Here is a 12885-nt window from a genome sequence, read left to right on the forward strand (position 1 = left end):
TCAGTCTTTACCATTAATTGTCCTGGAAGAATGTGGTCCTTGAAGGCTGTCAGAGCATTCTGTACAGCTAACATTTCTTTTTGATTGATATGCAGGTGCATTTGACTTGGGTTCCATTTGCCAAGAATGCACTTCCCTGCCAGGTGAGCCCCCCATGCATAGTCTGATGCATCTGTTGTTAGGGTTTGGGTGGCAGGGGGTAGAGTGAATGATAGTCCCTTGTTTTGGTGGCAAGCCTCTGCCCACGAAAGGAATTCTAACCATAGGCAAGGTATGATAGGAATCATTGCTTCTAGATCCTGAGAATGTTGACACCATAGGCTTTTTAGATACCATTGTAGTTTCCTCAGTAGAATGCACAGAGCCATGAACCCCAAGGCTTGCAGTATTTGCCTTGCAGATACCAGGGTTTTTGTGGCCACTAGTTTGAAGTAAGTTGTCAAATGAATTTGTTTCTCTGGCGTGAGGAAAGCCATCTGAGAAATTGTGTTCAAGCTTGCTCCCAGGAATATAATTTGTTGACAGAGTACGAGATGTGATTTCTTTTCGTTTATGGTGTACCCCAGACAAGTTAACACCTTTTGTACAAATGCCAGATGATTCAGAAGTATGTCCTGGCTTTCTGCCATGCAATCGTCCAGGTATGGGTATATTTGAATATTTCTTTGCCTGCAAAATGCAATGACTGGAGATAGGCACTTTGTGAATACCCTGGGCGCAGTAGATAAGCTAAAGGGCAGTGCAGAGAACTGATAGTGCATGCAGCCTGCTTTGAAGCATAGGTATTTTCTGCAAGATTCCCTGATTGGGATGTGCAGGTAGGCTACTTTTAAGTCCAGTGTTGACAACCAGGCATCTTTGTCTATCATGGGAAGCAATTGGTGAAGAGCTAGCATCTTGAATTTTGGAATTACCAAAAAAGGTGTTTAGGATAGAAAGGTCCAGGATAGGACACCATGAGTTGTCTTTTCTGGGAACCAGGAAAAGTCTTGAGTAGAAACCTTGTCCCTTTTCCTCTTCTGGTACAGTCTGAATAGCCTTTAATCTTAAGAGAGAGTACTTGCTGTTGAGCCTCTGCCCACTGATATGGGGGTCGATCTGGCCAACCGGTTGGAGTTGGTAATGTATGGAAGTGAAATCTGTATCCTTGGGGATACTATGTTTAAAACTCATTTGTCCTGGGTAATGAGTTCCCAGTTTTTTGCTTGCAGAGCAATCTTTCCCCTAAATGAGCAGTCAGTTGAGAAGTGCTTGGAAGTTTTAAAGTGAAGTCATTCAGTCATAGGGGGGAGTTTTAATACTCCCTGATTTGGAAGTGGGAGTCCCCAACTGCTTAGTCCTGTGTGTACCCTGGGACTGAAGCCTGGGTGTTCTGCTGGTTCTGGGTTTGAACTGAGAAGGCCTGGAAGAGGCTGGAAAGGAACAATTTTTTGAAGGCCAATGCCTACTAAATCTTGGAGGCTGCACTTGTAAGAAATCTTTAACAGTTTGCATAGATTTAGCTTTTTCCTCCATCTTTTTAAGAACTTCTTCTGCTTTGTTGCCAAACAGGCAGTCCTGATTTAAGGAAGCATCCAGCAATTTAGTTTTAACATGATCTAGCAAAGATTGCTCCTTAAGCCAAGCATGCCTTCTAGGTAAAGACCTGGTGACAGCAGCCCTGCAAGATGCCTCTAGTGAATCAAAACCACATTGCAAAGTAAGTTTTCCAACCTGTTCAGCAGAATGCATTAAATCCTGTAAATCCTTATTTTCAACACAATCAGGAATCAACATAATTTTCTGTTTAAGCAATCCAATAATATGCTGCTGATACTTTAACATATGAAACTGGCAATTTAAGGCCCTGATGGCTAAGGTTGCAAAGGTGTATACCTTCTTACCCCATCTATCCAGGGCCCTGGAATCTCTATCAGAGGGGGTAGGACTTTTGGCAGTAGTAGCCTTAATGCCCTTGGGTCCCTGTGAAATGGTCTCAGGATCCGCAGTAGGATTTTTAAAAAGGAACTTGTGAGAATCAGGAACCCTGTAATATCTATCAGGTTTCCTGGGAGCAGGAAGTATTGAGTCAGGGGCCAAGCTAGATTCCGAAAATGTATCGTCAACAATGTCCAGCACAGGAGGGATAGCTAAAGGCATGTGTTGGGGCAGGAGTAAGAAATCTCTAAGCCTCTTTTTAGAATCAGAGTAATCCTGGCTTTCCCAGTGAAAATGCCCCCTAAGAGTATGCAAGGTTTCACCAAAAGAAAAATCTTCTGGGGGAGAAGCAGAGGGAATATAGTCCTCTGCATCAGAATCCTCATAGGTAGATAAGGGTAAATCCTGGTCATCGGAGGAATCCTGGTCAGAAGTATCATAAGCAAATTAAGTCCTAGGTCTCTTAGAGGGGGAAGGTTGACTTCCCCTGATTAACAATAAAAAGTACTTTAACAAAGGAAAAGAATTATACAAAAGAAATTAAGAAACAATACAAAAATTGTTATATAAGCAAAGATATCTTTTACAAGGAAAAAGGGAAAAAGTATTGAGTTACTTAAGCAGATTTGTAAAGGAAAATAGTAGTGTAATGAGAGAAATAAAAAATGTAAAACGAGAAAGAGAAAGAACTCAGGAAAAGATTATAAATAGTATAGTACAATATGTACAAGAAATGTTTAAGGAAAAAAGAAGGTAGTGAAAAAATGTGGAAAGTAAAAATGTTAACAGAAAAGGAGAATAAAAAGATAGAAAAAGAGATTTTTTTAAATGAGCTAGATAAAGTATTAGGACAAGTAATTACAGATTCGGCTGCAGGCCCAAATGTAATAGGGTATGAAATGTATAAAAATTTAAGGGATTAGCAAAAAAAATATTTTTAAAAGATTTTGAATGAATGGTCACATGAAAGTTTTATGTATACAGAATTATGTACTGAAACACTTAAATTCATAAGGAAGAAGAAAGACAGAAGGCATTTAATCTAGAGACCGATAATATTGAATAATAATGATTATAAGATCTTTATGAAAATAATACAAAAAAGATTTGAAACTAAAATGGAAAATATTACGGAAGATAGCATATGTCGTATAAAGGGGAAGGGTTGTCAAGAATTATCAATGATAGAGAAATTGTGGAGGATATTATGAGCAAAACAGAAGCGAAAATCATGATATGAGACATTAATAAGACATTTGACACAATTAGGCATGAAATTTTATAGGTAATAACGAAAGAATATAATATGAGAATTTTAGGAAATCATGTATGTCAGCATACACTAATAATAAAGTAAAAATATTTATATATGGCTGGTTAAACAAAAGGTACATATGAAGAGTGGTGTAAGACAGGGATGTCCTATGAGTTGTACACTCTTTGCATTAGTTATGACTGTGACAGTATGTGAAATAAATTAAAAAAAGAAGGAAGCAGGTATATAACACCTGAAGGATTAAGAATTCCAGTTCCATTAACATATGCCAATAGCATTATAATAATTGCAAAATCCAAAATTTGGATAAAAGCAGTAATAATTTGCACAAATAAGTGTCTAAAGATGACAGAGATGGCCTTAAATAAAGAAAATAGTAAAGGTTTAGGTGATGTAGTAAAGATCAGGGGTATATATTTTACAAAGAATTCAATTTCTGTGCTAGGTATAAAATTTGGGAATACAGATGCAAGTAGAATTCAAAGGGAAAAACAATAGAAGAAATAAAGCAAACCTTTCTTTTCTGGAGAACATACAAATTAGTAATTCAGAAAAAGGACGTATTTGATAAATTCAGTACTGATGGGAAAATAGCATACTTATCAAGTGTATTTATGTAGCCAACAGCATTTGTTAATTTATATGGGGTTCTAGATTAAATCCGGTAAAAACAGGAGTTTTGTATGTAAATAAAGAAGGAGGAGGTTTAGTGTTAATTTACCTAATGGTTCATGCTGCTTCATTAAATCTGTACAAAGTGTTAGACTGAATAAATGAAAAAGATGAGAGATTAGTAGTAAAACTGTGTAAATATAAGTATGATAAATTTGGGGGTACAATAGAAAAGAGTAAAAGAGTAAAACAGTGTAGAAATAAGGAAATAAAATATTACCAAAAAAAATTTTTGTAGAAAATAAAAATTGATGATATAGAAAAAGATAGAAAAATATGGTATAAGAATGTAATGATAGAAAATCTAACAGAGGAAAAAAAATAAAGGTATAAAAATAAACAATTGGCATAATCAGAAAATAGAATGTCAAGATTTTTTTTTGTGGAGACTGGTAATAGATAAACTGCCAGTTAAAGGAAACATGCCATATATGAAGAAAAGTGATAGAATATGTTTACATTGTCAGGAAGACAAAACTACAGAGCATGTGTTTTTGAAATGTAAAAGAGTAAAAATGATATGGGTAAAAATATGTAAAGAACATATATTTGAAGATATAAAAGAAGTGGATAAAATAAACATGGATATGATTAAATATATATATTATAAGAATAAAAGTAAAAAACATGTTAAAAGAATAGATAAAAGGTTATTTTATGTTACACGGGTTACATGGAATGAAAGGATTTTAGAAAAAATATTTAGTAAAATCAGATGGTGGTTATGGAAAAAGATGGTGGTTATGGTGGTTATGGAAAAAGGAGTGGGGATCTAACAGGGATGAAAATTTAGTACAACTGTGTGAACATGTGTGTGTGTGTGTGTGTGTGTGTGTGTGTGTGTGTGTGTGTTTGTGTGTATATATATATATATATATATATATATATATAGATATAAATGTATACTTGTAAATATTTGTAAATATGTAAATATTTTGTAACCAAGAGTTATTTTTGTATATAAATAAAGGATTTCTGTATTTTTCGATAGGTGCTATGAGATCTTTCACATCCACTTGTGCTGCCACCAACTTGAGCAGATTGGGCCTCAGTTTAATGTCTCATCTGAAGGACAGCACAGCACCTCCATTATGCTGCACTGCAGTGTTAGCATTTGATCTACTTGGTGTGGGAATTGAACCCCTTCTGCACCAAAGGCAAGTGTGCTACCTGTAGCATCACTGATATTCATAGGATCATAGGAGATTATTAGGCTATTGACCCGGAGGTCATTTTAAGCCTAGCCATTTCATCCCAATGTAATACCATGAAAATGCTAGTCAATACCCAAGACTACATTTAGTGATGACTGCCCATGTCCAGAAGGTTTGTAGGCGCTATCCTCGGTAAGAATTTACAGTGCCCCATCCACTCATCCAGGTTCCTCTTGAACAGTGTCATAGAGTTGTTCTGTTTCACATGAATTGGTAGCTTGTTCCAAAAATGTGCCGCTCGCTGGGAGAGAAATCTGTCCATCCAGCAAGTCCTACTTGAGTCGCAGGCCATACTTAGTTCTCTGGAATGGGTGGCCCTAGTCCCATTTGATTTACTGATATGCAGCAAGTTCATTAAATCTGGGTCTTAGATTGCTCTGTAGGCCAAGCATAAGTCTCCCTAAGAAGTCTATAAGACACGGAGTACAGTGACAGGGACTTCAGTCAGTCTGTGTAAGGCACATGCTGGAGCCCCTTGATCTTCTTTGTTAGAAACCTCTGAGGTCTCTCCAGTTGCTGCAGGTGATTTGTATGGTACATGTTGAAAAGGGTATTATATTCAATTATGGGCCAGATTAGTGCAGAGTACAGAGGGGTTATAACCTCTTTTGCTCTCGAGGCGAAGCCTTTACTAATCAAGCGTGCTACGTAGAATGTCTTCCTTACTACAGTAGACACATAGTGGTCAAAGTTAAGGTTGCAGTCAACTTATGATCCCAGCTTCGTTGGTACTTAGGGTATTGTTGTTGATTTCATAGTGTGAAGGGACACTGTTTGTGCCGAATGTAATGATGATTCATTTCTTTGCATTCAGTTTGAGACCAAGACATCACTTGGGGAGTCAATGACTGCACCTAGTTGCAGTCGTCTGCAAACTTGGTCATTCACAACCCCTTAGTTTTGACTTGAACTTCTGAGAAGTACACACCAAACAGTAAGGAGCCCAGCACTGACCCCTGTGGTGCCTCACTGGTAACATGTCTACTGGTTGATGTAGAGTCACCCAGTTTGATAGTGTGTGCCCGCTTTGTGAACAAGTTGGCAACCCATCTTACAATGAAAGGGTTTACATTCAGTTTGTTAAGTTTATTGGTAATGCCTGAATGTGGGATTATGTTGAAAGTCTTTGCCAAGTCAAGGTATGCTGTGTGCACAGATTTGCCCTCATTTATGGCCTTTGTCACATTTTCAAAGAAGTCCACCAGATTTAACAGACAGGATCTGCCCTTGACAAAATTGAATTGGGTAGGATCCAGGGTTTTGAGTTCACCTATGTCTTTATTTATGAGGTCCGTAATGATATGTTCCATGGCCTTACAGATGAGGCTCATCAGGCTTATGGGTCTGTAATTCCCCAGGTCTGTTGCTAGGCCACCTTTGTGGAGGGGAATAACTGTTGTTGTTCTCCATTCTGCAAGAACAAAGCCTGTGGTTAGGCTATGATTGAAAAAGGTACTTAATGGTGATGCTAGTTTATATTTTAGCCTGTTTGAGAGACAGCCTGGGATGTCATCTTGTCCCATAGAGGCTGTTTTTTTTGCCTTGGACAAGGCTTTGAGGACCTACTCTTCAGATATGTAGGGTGGGGATGGGGAGTTTGGGGGAAGGTTTGCGATAAGTTAGGAGGTGATTAGGGAGTGAATTTTTTGCTACACCTATCCACTAGCAGGTTTGCTATCTCTGTGAGGTCAGTGTGTGTGTGACACCATTGGTCACTAGTTCTGAACATGTTTGGGTCCTACCTTTTAAACTATGTATGTAGCTGTAAAAGGTTGTATCATCAACAACAAACCCTTTTTCCCCCATTTTCTACATGGGATTGTGGTACTGTATCAACTGTCACCAACCCTCTCACTTTAATGCCACACCTTTGCCTTCTTTGACACTCATGCCTCACTGTCTCAGATCTTCATTCACACAATCCATCCACCTCTTTGCTGGACATCCTTATTTCCTCTTACCTTCTTCCTGTCTGTCCCAAATATTCTTCACCAGATTGTCTTCTGCTTTTCTGCAGGTATCTGAGCCACTGTAATCTGTTCTCTTCAACCTTTTCTGCAACTGGGGCTACTTTGGCTTCTGCTCTTATGTCCTCATTTCTTCATCTGTCCCACAGTGTGCATCCTACCAACCTTCTCAGGCACTTCATTTCTATCACTTCTATTTTCCTCATCTGTTCTGTCTTTACTGCTCAGGTTTCTGCACCATACAGTAGTATTGGTCACACCACTGTCTTGTAAACCTTACTTTTCAGCTTCTTTGGCACTCTTCTATCTTAGACTACACCTAAGACTCTATGCCAGTTGGCTACAGCCCCTCTGATTCTAGCTTTGACCTCTTCATTCAGACTTCCCTTCTCCTCAACCACCCCTCCCAGATACTTGTAGCTGTTCACCTGTTCCACTATCTTCCCAACTGGCTCAATTCTCAGCTTCGTCTGATTTCCCCAATTTGCTGTCATTACCAATGTCTTATCTATGCTTAGTTTCACCCCATGTGCCTTAAGTTTAGCATTCCATTCTCCTATCCTTTACTGAAGTTCTCGCTTTAGGTTGTTGCTGGCATCCCTTATGAAGGGTGTCTATCTTCTTTATCTTTCTATCTTTGCCTTGCTACCTGATACAATTTCTTTGTGCCACCTACTGAGTCATTTTCCAGAAGCTGGTAGAGTGCCTCTGATGCCCTATTCTTTGCTATTGAAACTCCTTTCTTAACTTCTTTGTTAGCCGACCAGTATTCCTTCCTAGCCTGGTCGATCTTTGCTACTTTCCTCTTTATCCTGTACTCCTTCTTTATATTGATGACATCCTGGACTTCTGCATTTCACCACTACATTTCTTTATGTATTTTATTTCCATACTTGGCTCGGCCACATATCAGTTCTGTAGTCCTCACACATGCTGTTTTGAGGCGCTGCCATTCTTCTTCAATTCCACCTATTTTCTCCTCTTCTTGGGATGTTAGAACTCTGAGTAATTCGTTGAATTGCTGCACTTTCTCTCCAGTCAACTTCCAGGTCTTCAGCCTGGTCTCTGTTGACCTTAGAGCCTTCTCTGACCATTGCTTGCAATTGATTGTGGCAACCAGTGGTTTATGCTGTGGGCCAACTGTTTCACTGGAGATGACTTTGCAATCACTGACTCTACTCCAGTACCCTTTCCTTACTAGGAAGTCCACGTAAGTTGCATGTTGGCCACTCTTGTATGTGATCTTGTGACCATCTCTCTTTCTAAACCAGGTGTTGGCTACTATCAAGCCACTTGCCAGACAGAAGTCTAGAATGGCATCTCCTTCTTTATTCCTGTTGCCCCACCCATGTGGTCCCAAATATATGTCATTATTAAGTGACTTCAATCCTCTGTGATTTGTCAGAATACCACAAATTTTATCAGGAACAGACCAAAAATATGATGCAAAAATCTGGACATTCTGTGAAAAGCTAGACAGTTGAAAGGTATGCTTCCAAGTCTTCAGCTTAGTCACTGTTGACCATAGAGCCTTTTCTGACCACTGTTTGCAGCAGAATTTGGAAACCAGTGGATTATGTTATGGGTTGCCTGTTTCACTGGAGATGACTTTGCAGTCACTGATTCAACCACATTGTCCTTTCCTTACTAGGAGAAAGTCTAACCTGAGTTGCATGTTGGCCAGTCTTGTATGGGATCTTGTGACTCTCTCTCTCTCTTGCCAAACCATGTATTGGCCACCATCAAGTCATTTGCCAGACAGAAGTCTAGAATGGTCTCTCCTTCTTTATTCCTGTTACCCTACCCATGTAAACCCAGGCAGTCCTCATATCCTGTTCTGTCTGTCTCGAAATGTGCAATCAGGTCCCCTATTATCAACACCAACTTATGCTGTCCTGCCTTATCTAGTAGGTCCTACAATTACTGCCTGAATGCACTCTTTTACTCGCTGTCACAACAGTACTGTGGGGAACAAGTTGAGATCATGAATCCTGCCCTGATCTATCACTGGAATCTGATTGCCATGAGTCTGCCAGTAATTCTGATGACATCCTTCAGTGTTTTCTGAAGCCTCCCCCTCACAATTTCTGCATAATTTTCAGTCTGTCCCCCTCTTGAGTTGTAAACTCTGGATCCCAAGCCAAGTAAGTCTCTTTGTGGTACAACCCCTCCACCCAAATCAGTTAGTTTATACAACTCTTCTCCCTGACAGGCACCATTTAGAGTCTATGCTGCTGCCCATACTCAAGTCTACCTTCATGTCTTCTGCAAAATGAGTGAAGTACTCTGAAAATATTAAGCTTTATTTTCAAAGAAAATGTGTAAATTCAATGGACAGAGAAAAATTTCTCTTCACAAAATTCCTACTAAGAGTAGAAAAACCTGCAAAAAAAAAAAAAAAACAAAACAAAAAAAACCACTGGCTCATTCAAAGTGAAAGGTTCCACAACTATCATTGTGATGTAGGGATAAAGCCCTGACTACAGCCCAGGCAACCCAAGTTCAATTCTTGATGTAGGTACTTGATGGTATGGGGAGCAAGGATGGGCATGTTGTGAACCATGTGTGCAGGGGGTAAGTTAGGTTAACCTAGTGTGAAAGGAAAGCTGCAGTGAAGGTACTTCTGTTACATAAGATGTCTGTACTGACACCTGTACAGCTATCACACCCATACACACACGTACATATGCGCACACACACACACACAAACACACACACGTTTTTACCTTCCCAATTGTCAAACAGTAAATGCATGTCAAACATGAAGGGAATGACCTCAAGCCCAGTGGGTGTTGTGTGGCTAGCAGATGCTTCCTCAACTTTGCACTACTGAGCCAGTGACTTATAATAGTACAACAGACTGCACTTCCTGGGCCAAAATCTAAATTAAGATCATGCTGTAGCTGATGTGTAAGCCTGCGCCAGGATTCACTTCCAAAACAGGCTGCCAGAAAAGCACATTTCTATCACCTTCTGAGATGCTAGTCAAGTAACAGCTCACATTCCACAAAAGGGCACACCAAGATAGTGACAGGATGGGGAAGGAGTTGTCAAATTCCTGGTTTTAGGCTCTTTTACCTTCTTCCTCCTTCCCATCTCTTGCATGGACTCACATGCAGGGCCATCGTGCTAATATCCAATTTGTAGTCCCTTAGACAGAGCCATCCTGCCTGCACTGAGGCATGCCTTTGCCTTCTTCCTCCAATGAACAGTGGCTGGGTTGAAGATTTGGCATTATGGACAAGGCTAAACATTGCACTTCCTGCTCAGTTAAGTAGAAGCAGCTTTCTGTGTTGATTCTGGGTGTTGAATAGTGACTGTAGACACACTTAGAGGTTTAACCTTTTGTGAAAATGAAAGAAGTAACGTTCTCAGTAAGATAAAAATTGCGCATAAGTCATGGAAAGAACTGGGGAGGGCAGTGACCCCCCAGGCATAGCACAGTTACACTGACAAGTGCACTAGTAAAGGAGTGTGTGTCCAGGTCAAGGAGCTAGTGACTTAAGAATTACTCAGAAACAGTGATCTCAGGAAAGAAGATAAAATTAGTTACCCACTGAAGGGATCACCTGAAGTAACATTAATAACTTTGTCATTTGGTAGAACTTCTGTACCCTTTTAGAAAGCTAATTTGTGGCTTTTGTCTGTTTGCATATTTTATATGTATAACTACTTGCTGAGAAGACAATATTTGGTTCAGACCTTTTATGGCATTAGCCAAGCTGATGACAGACATAAAACTACTGAAAAAATATTCTAAAGCAAGACTAACACTTCAGCTGGCTTTAAGAAAAATTAGATACTTCTGTGTAGAAGATTGCTGAGCACAGACACTAAGAAACAATTTCTAGAAACAGTACTGTAAGAAAGTGGTGAATGAATTTAGTTGCATACATACAGAACATGAAACTGTGGTCAAAGGCAGCATTAGGCATCATTAGACATAATACCAGCATGCTTTATGTGGTTTGGTTTTCTGGTAAGAATCAACTTAGTTATGATAAGTGCCCATGAGCAGGTTTTCCTTACAGGAAAGAGAAACAGATAATCTGTTGTATGTCTGTGCAACATACTCAATGTACTCCTGGTTAAGAAGGTGGATGATTTACATTACTAAACAAAGTATTTCCTGGATTTAAATAATCTTATGTAACTTCCAACACCTCTAGCTCCCCCATGACACCTTGTGCTACCAGATTCTTCAAGTTCTGCTACTAACTTCTCCCCTTTTGAGCCTGTCAAACCTAATAGTACAACAGTCATTCTATTTTATATATTCCACTCATAAGTGCAAACTGCCTTTTTATGAAAGTATTACTGATTTTCCTTTCCTAAATTGTAAAATGTTGATAAGCTCATCTATGGTTTATGCAATTGCCTCTCTGTGAAAATAAATATTATCTGTGCTAAGCCTGTGTAAATTTCAAATGTTATTTTCTTTGTTCTTGTGTACGGTTAAAGGCTGGGTCTGAATGGTCTGATGCAATCAATACCTTGCCCTGATAAACAAATGTATATATAACAAATAAATACAGTTAAATAATGATTCAATACAGGAAAAACTGATACTTTACCCGAGTTGGGCTCTGAGGTGACCACCGAGCAATAGTACTATTAGAAGGATCAGGTACATTTGGCCAAACATGTTTCTTGATCCTGCAATGAAAACGAAAGCTAAATTATCTCGTCTATTACAACAGAAATATAACCTAAACAAGACACTTCCTGATCAGTACATTTTAAGACTGTAATATCAATGTCAGTACCTGAACATCTAGCTTAAACAGCATACCTCATACTGGCAAAAACAGACTACAGTACTGAAACATTTTTCCCCGTTTCAAATCATCCAATGGAATGAGCTTTCTAGTGATAAGATTTTTTTAACTGAATGTCCACTTGCTGAAAATTTCTTAATACATCAGTAAATCTTTGAATTGTTTTTCAGTGGGATTACACCCTGAAATTAGAAACTCTAAGGCTGCAGTAGTCAATTAATATCTGTCTAGCAGGTGTCACCTACAACCATACCTCTCAACCGTTCCGAATTCCTCGGTATTTACCGGTTTTGAGGGCAAAATAATGGGGTGCCACAAATTCCCGAGTAGCCCCTTCAATTCCCAAATTGTTTTTAATTTTATTTTTAGTCTAAGTTGTTGCTGACATCATCACATGCAGGGGCGTGTGCAATGACATCAGCTTCGTGAGGCAGACTGTCAGCCTGTTGGAATTTGGCTGAGGGCTCGGTGATATAATTCCAGTGGTATCATGCATATGTGGTGGGAGCACAATCAAAGCTGAAAAAAGTATCATTCTACAGCACACAGTACACCTACACTGAAAAAGGTTTCTATTCATCTGCCAATGCAAACCAACCAAAACATTTACCTCAAGATAAAAGAAACGAGACAGTCAAGTACAGTGTGCCTTCTATGACTACTCGTAAGAACAAAGAGCAACAAAACAGAGTCATGTAAATTAGAAAACCATGCTTAAGCTCTGCACAATGCAGTGCTTATGTGTGAAAAGCGTCACTTAAACCAGCATTAATTTACCTTTCTAATAAAAAAGTAAGATCAAGTTGCAGTAACACAAATAAGAGTTAACCAACAGCACAGCGCTAAAATAATATGAGTGAACAAGAAGAATGTACAATGAACATATATTGCTAAAATAAACTTGACAGCACTCACTAGATACCATGAATGAACTCTACAGCTGCCTCGGAAAGGGCCCCTTCGTTCGTCACCTTCTACCTGTACAGTTTATATAAAGAAGTTATGTTCTTACCGTAGCATTCCAGATGTGTTGTTGATCTTCATTCATTCATTACTGATGG

General features: G+C 39.1%; 1 protein-coding gene across 5 annotated transcripts in view; it reads right to left on the bottom strand.

The window, feature by feature from the left end:
- The window catches only part of IL6ST (interleukin 6 cytokine family signal transducer), a 2713809-nt gene that overhangs the window by 5009 nt on the left and 2695915 nt on the right, over nt 1–12885 (bottom strand). For all 5 annotated transcript variants that reach the window (XM_044063784.1, XM_044063780.1, XM_044063781.1 and 2 more), the window contains one exon: nt 11621–11702. In XM_044063784.1, coding sequence (XP_043919719.1) covers nt 11621–11702 — 82 coding nt within the window. The remainder of the gene's footprint in view (nt 1–11620; nt 11703–12885) is intronic.

This window comes from Protopterus annectens, chromosome 2.part2 (genome assembly GCF_019279795.1).
Source record: "Protopterus annectens isolate FY-2018-M chromosome 2.part2, PAN1.0, whole genome shotgun sequence".
NCBI lineage: Eukaryota > Metazoa > Chordata > Ceratodontiformes > Protopteridae > Protopterus > Protopterus annectens.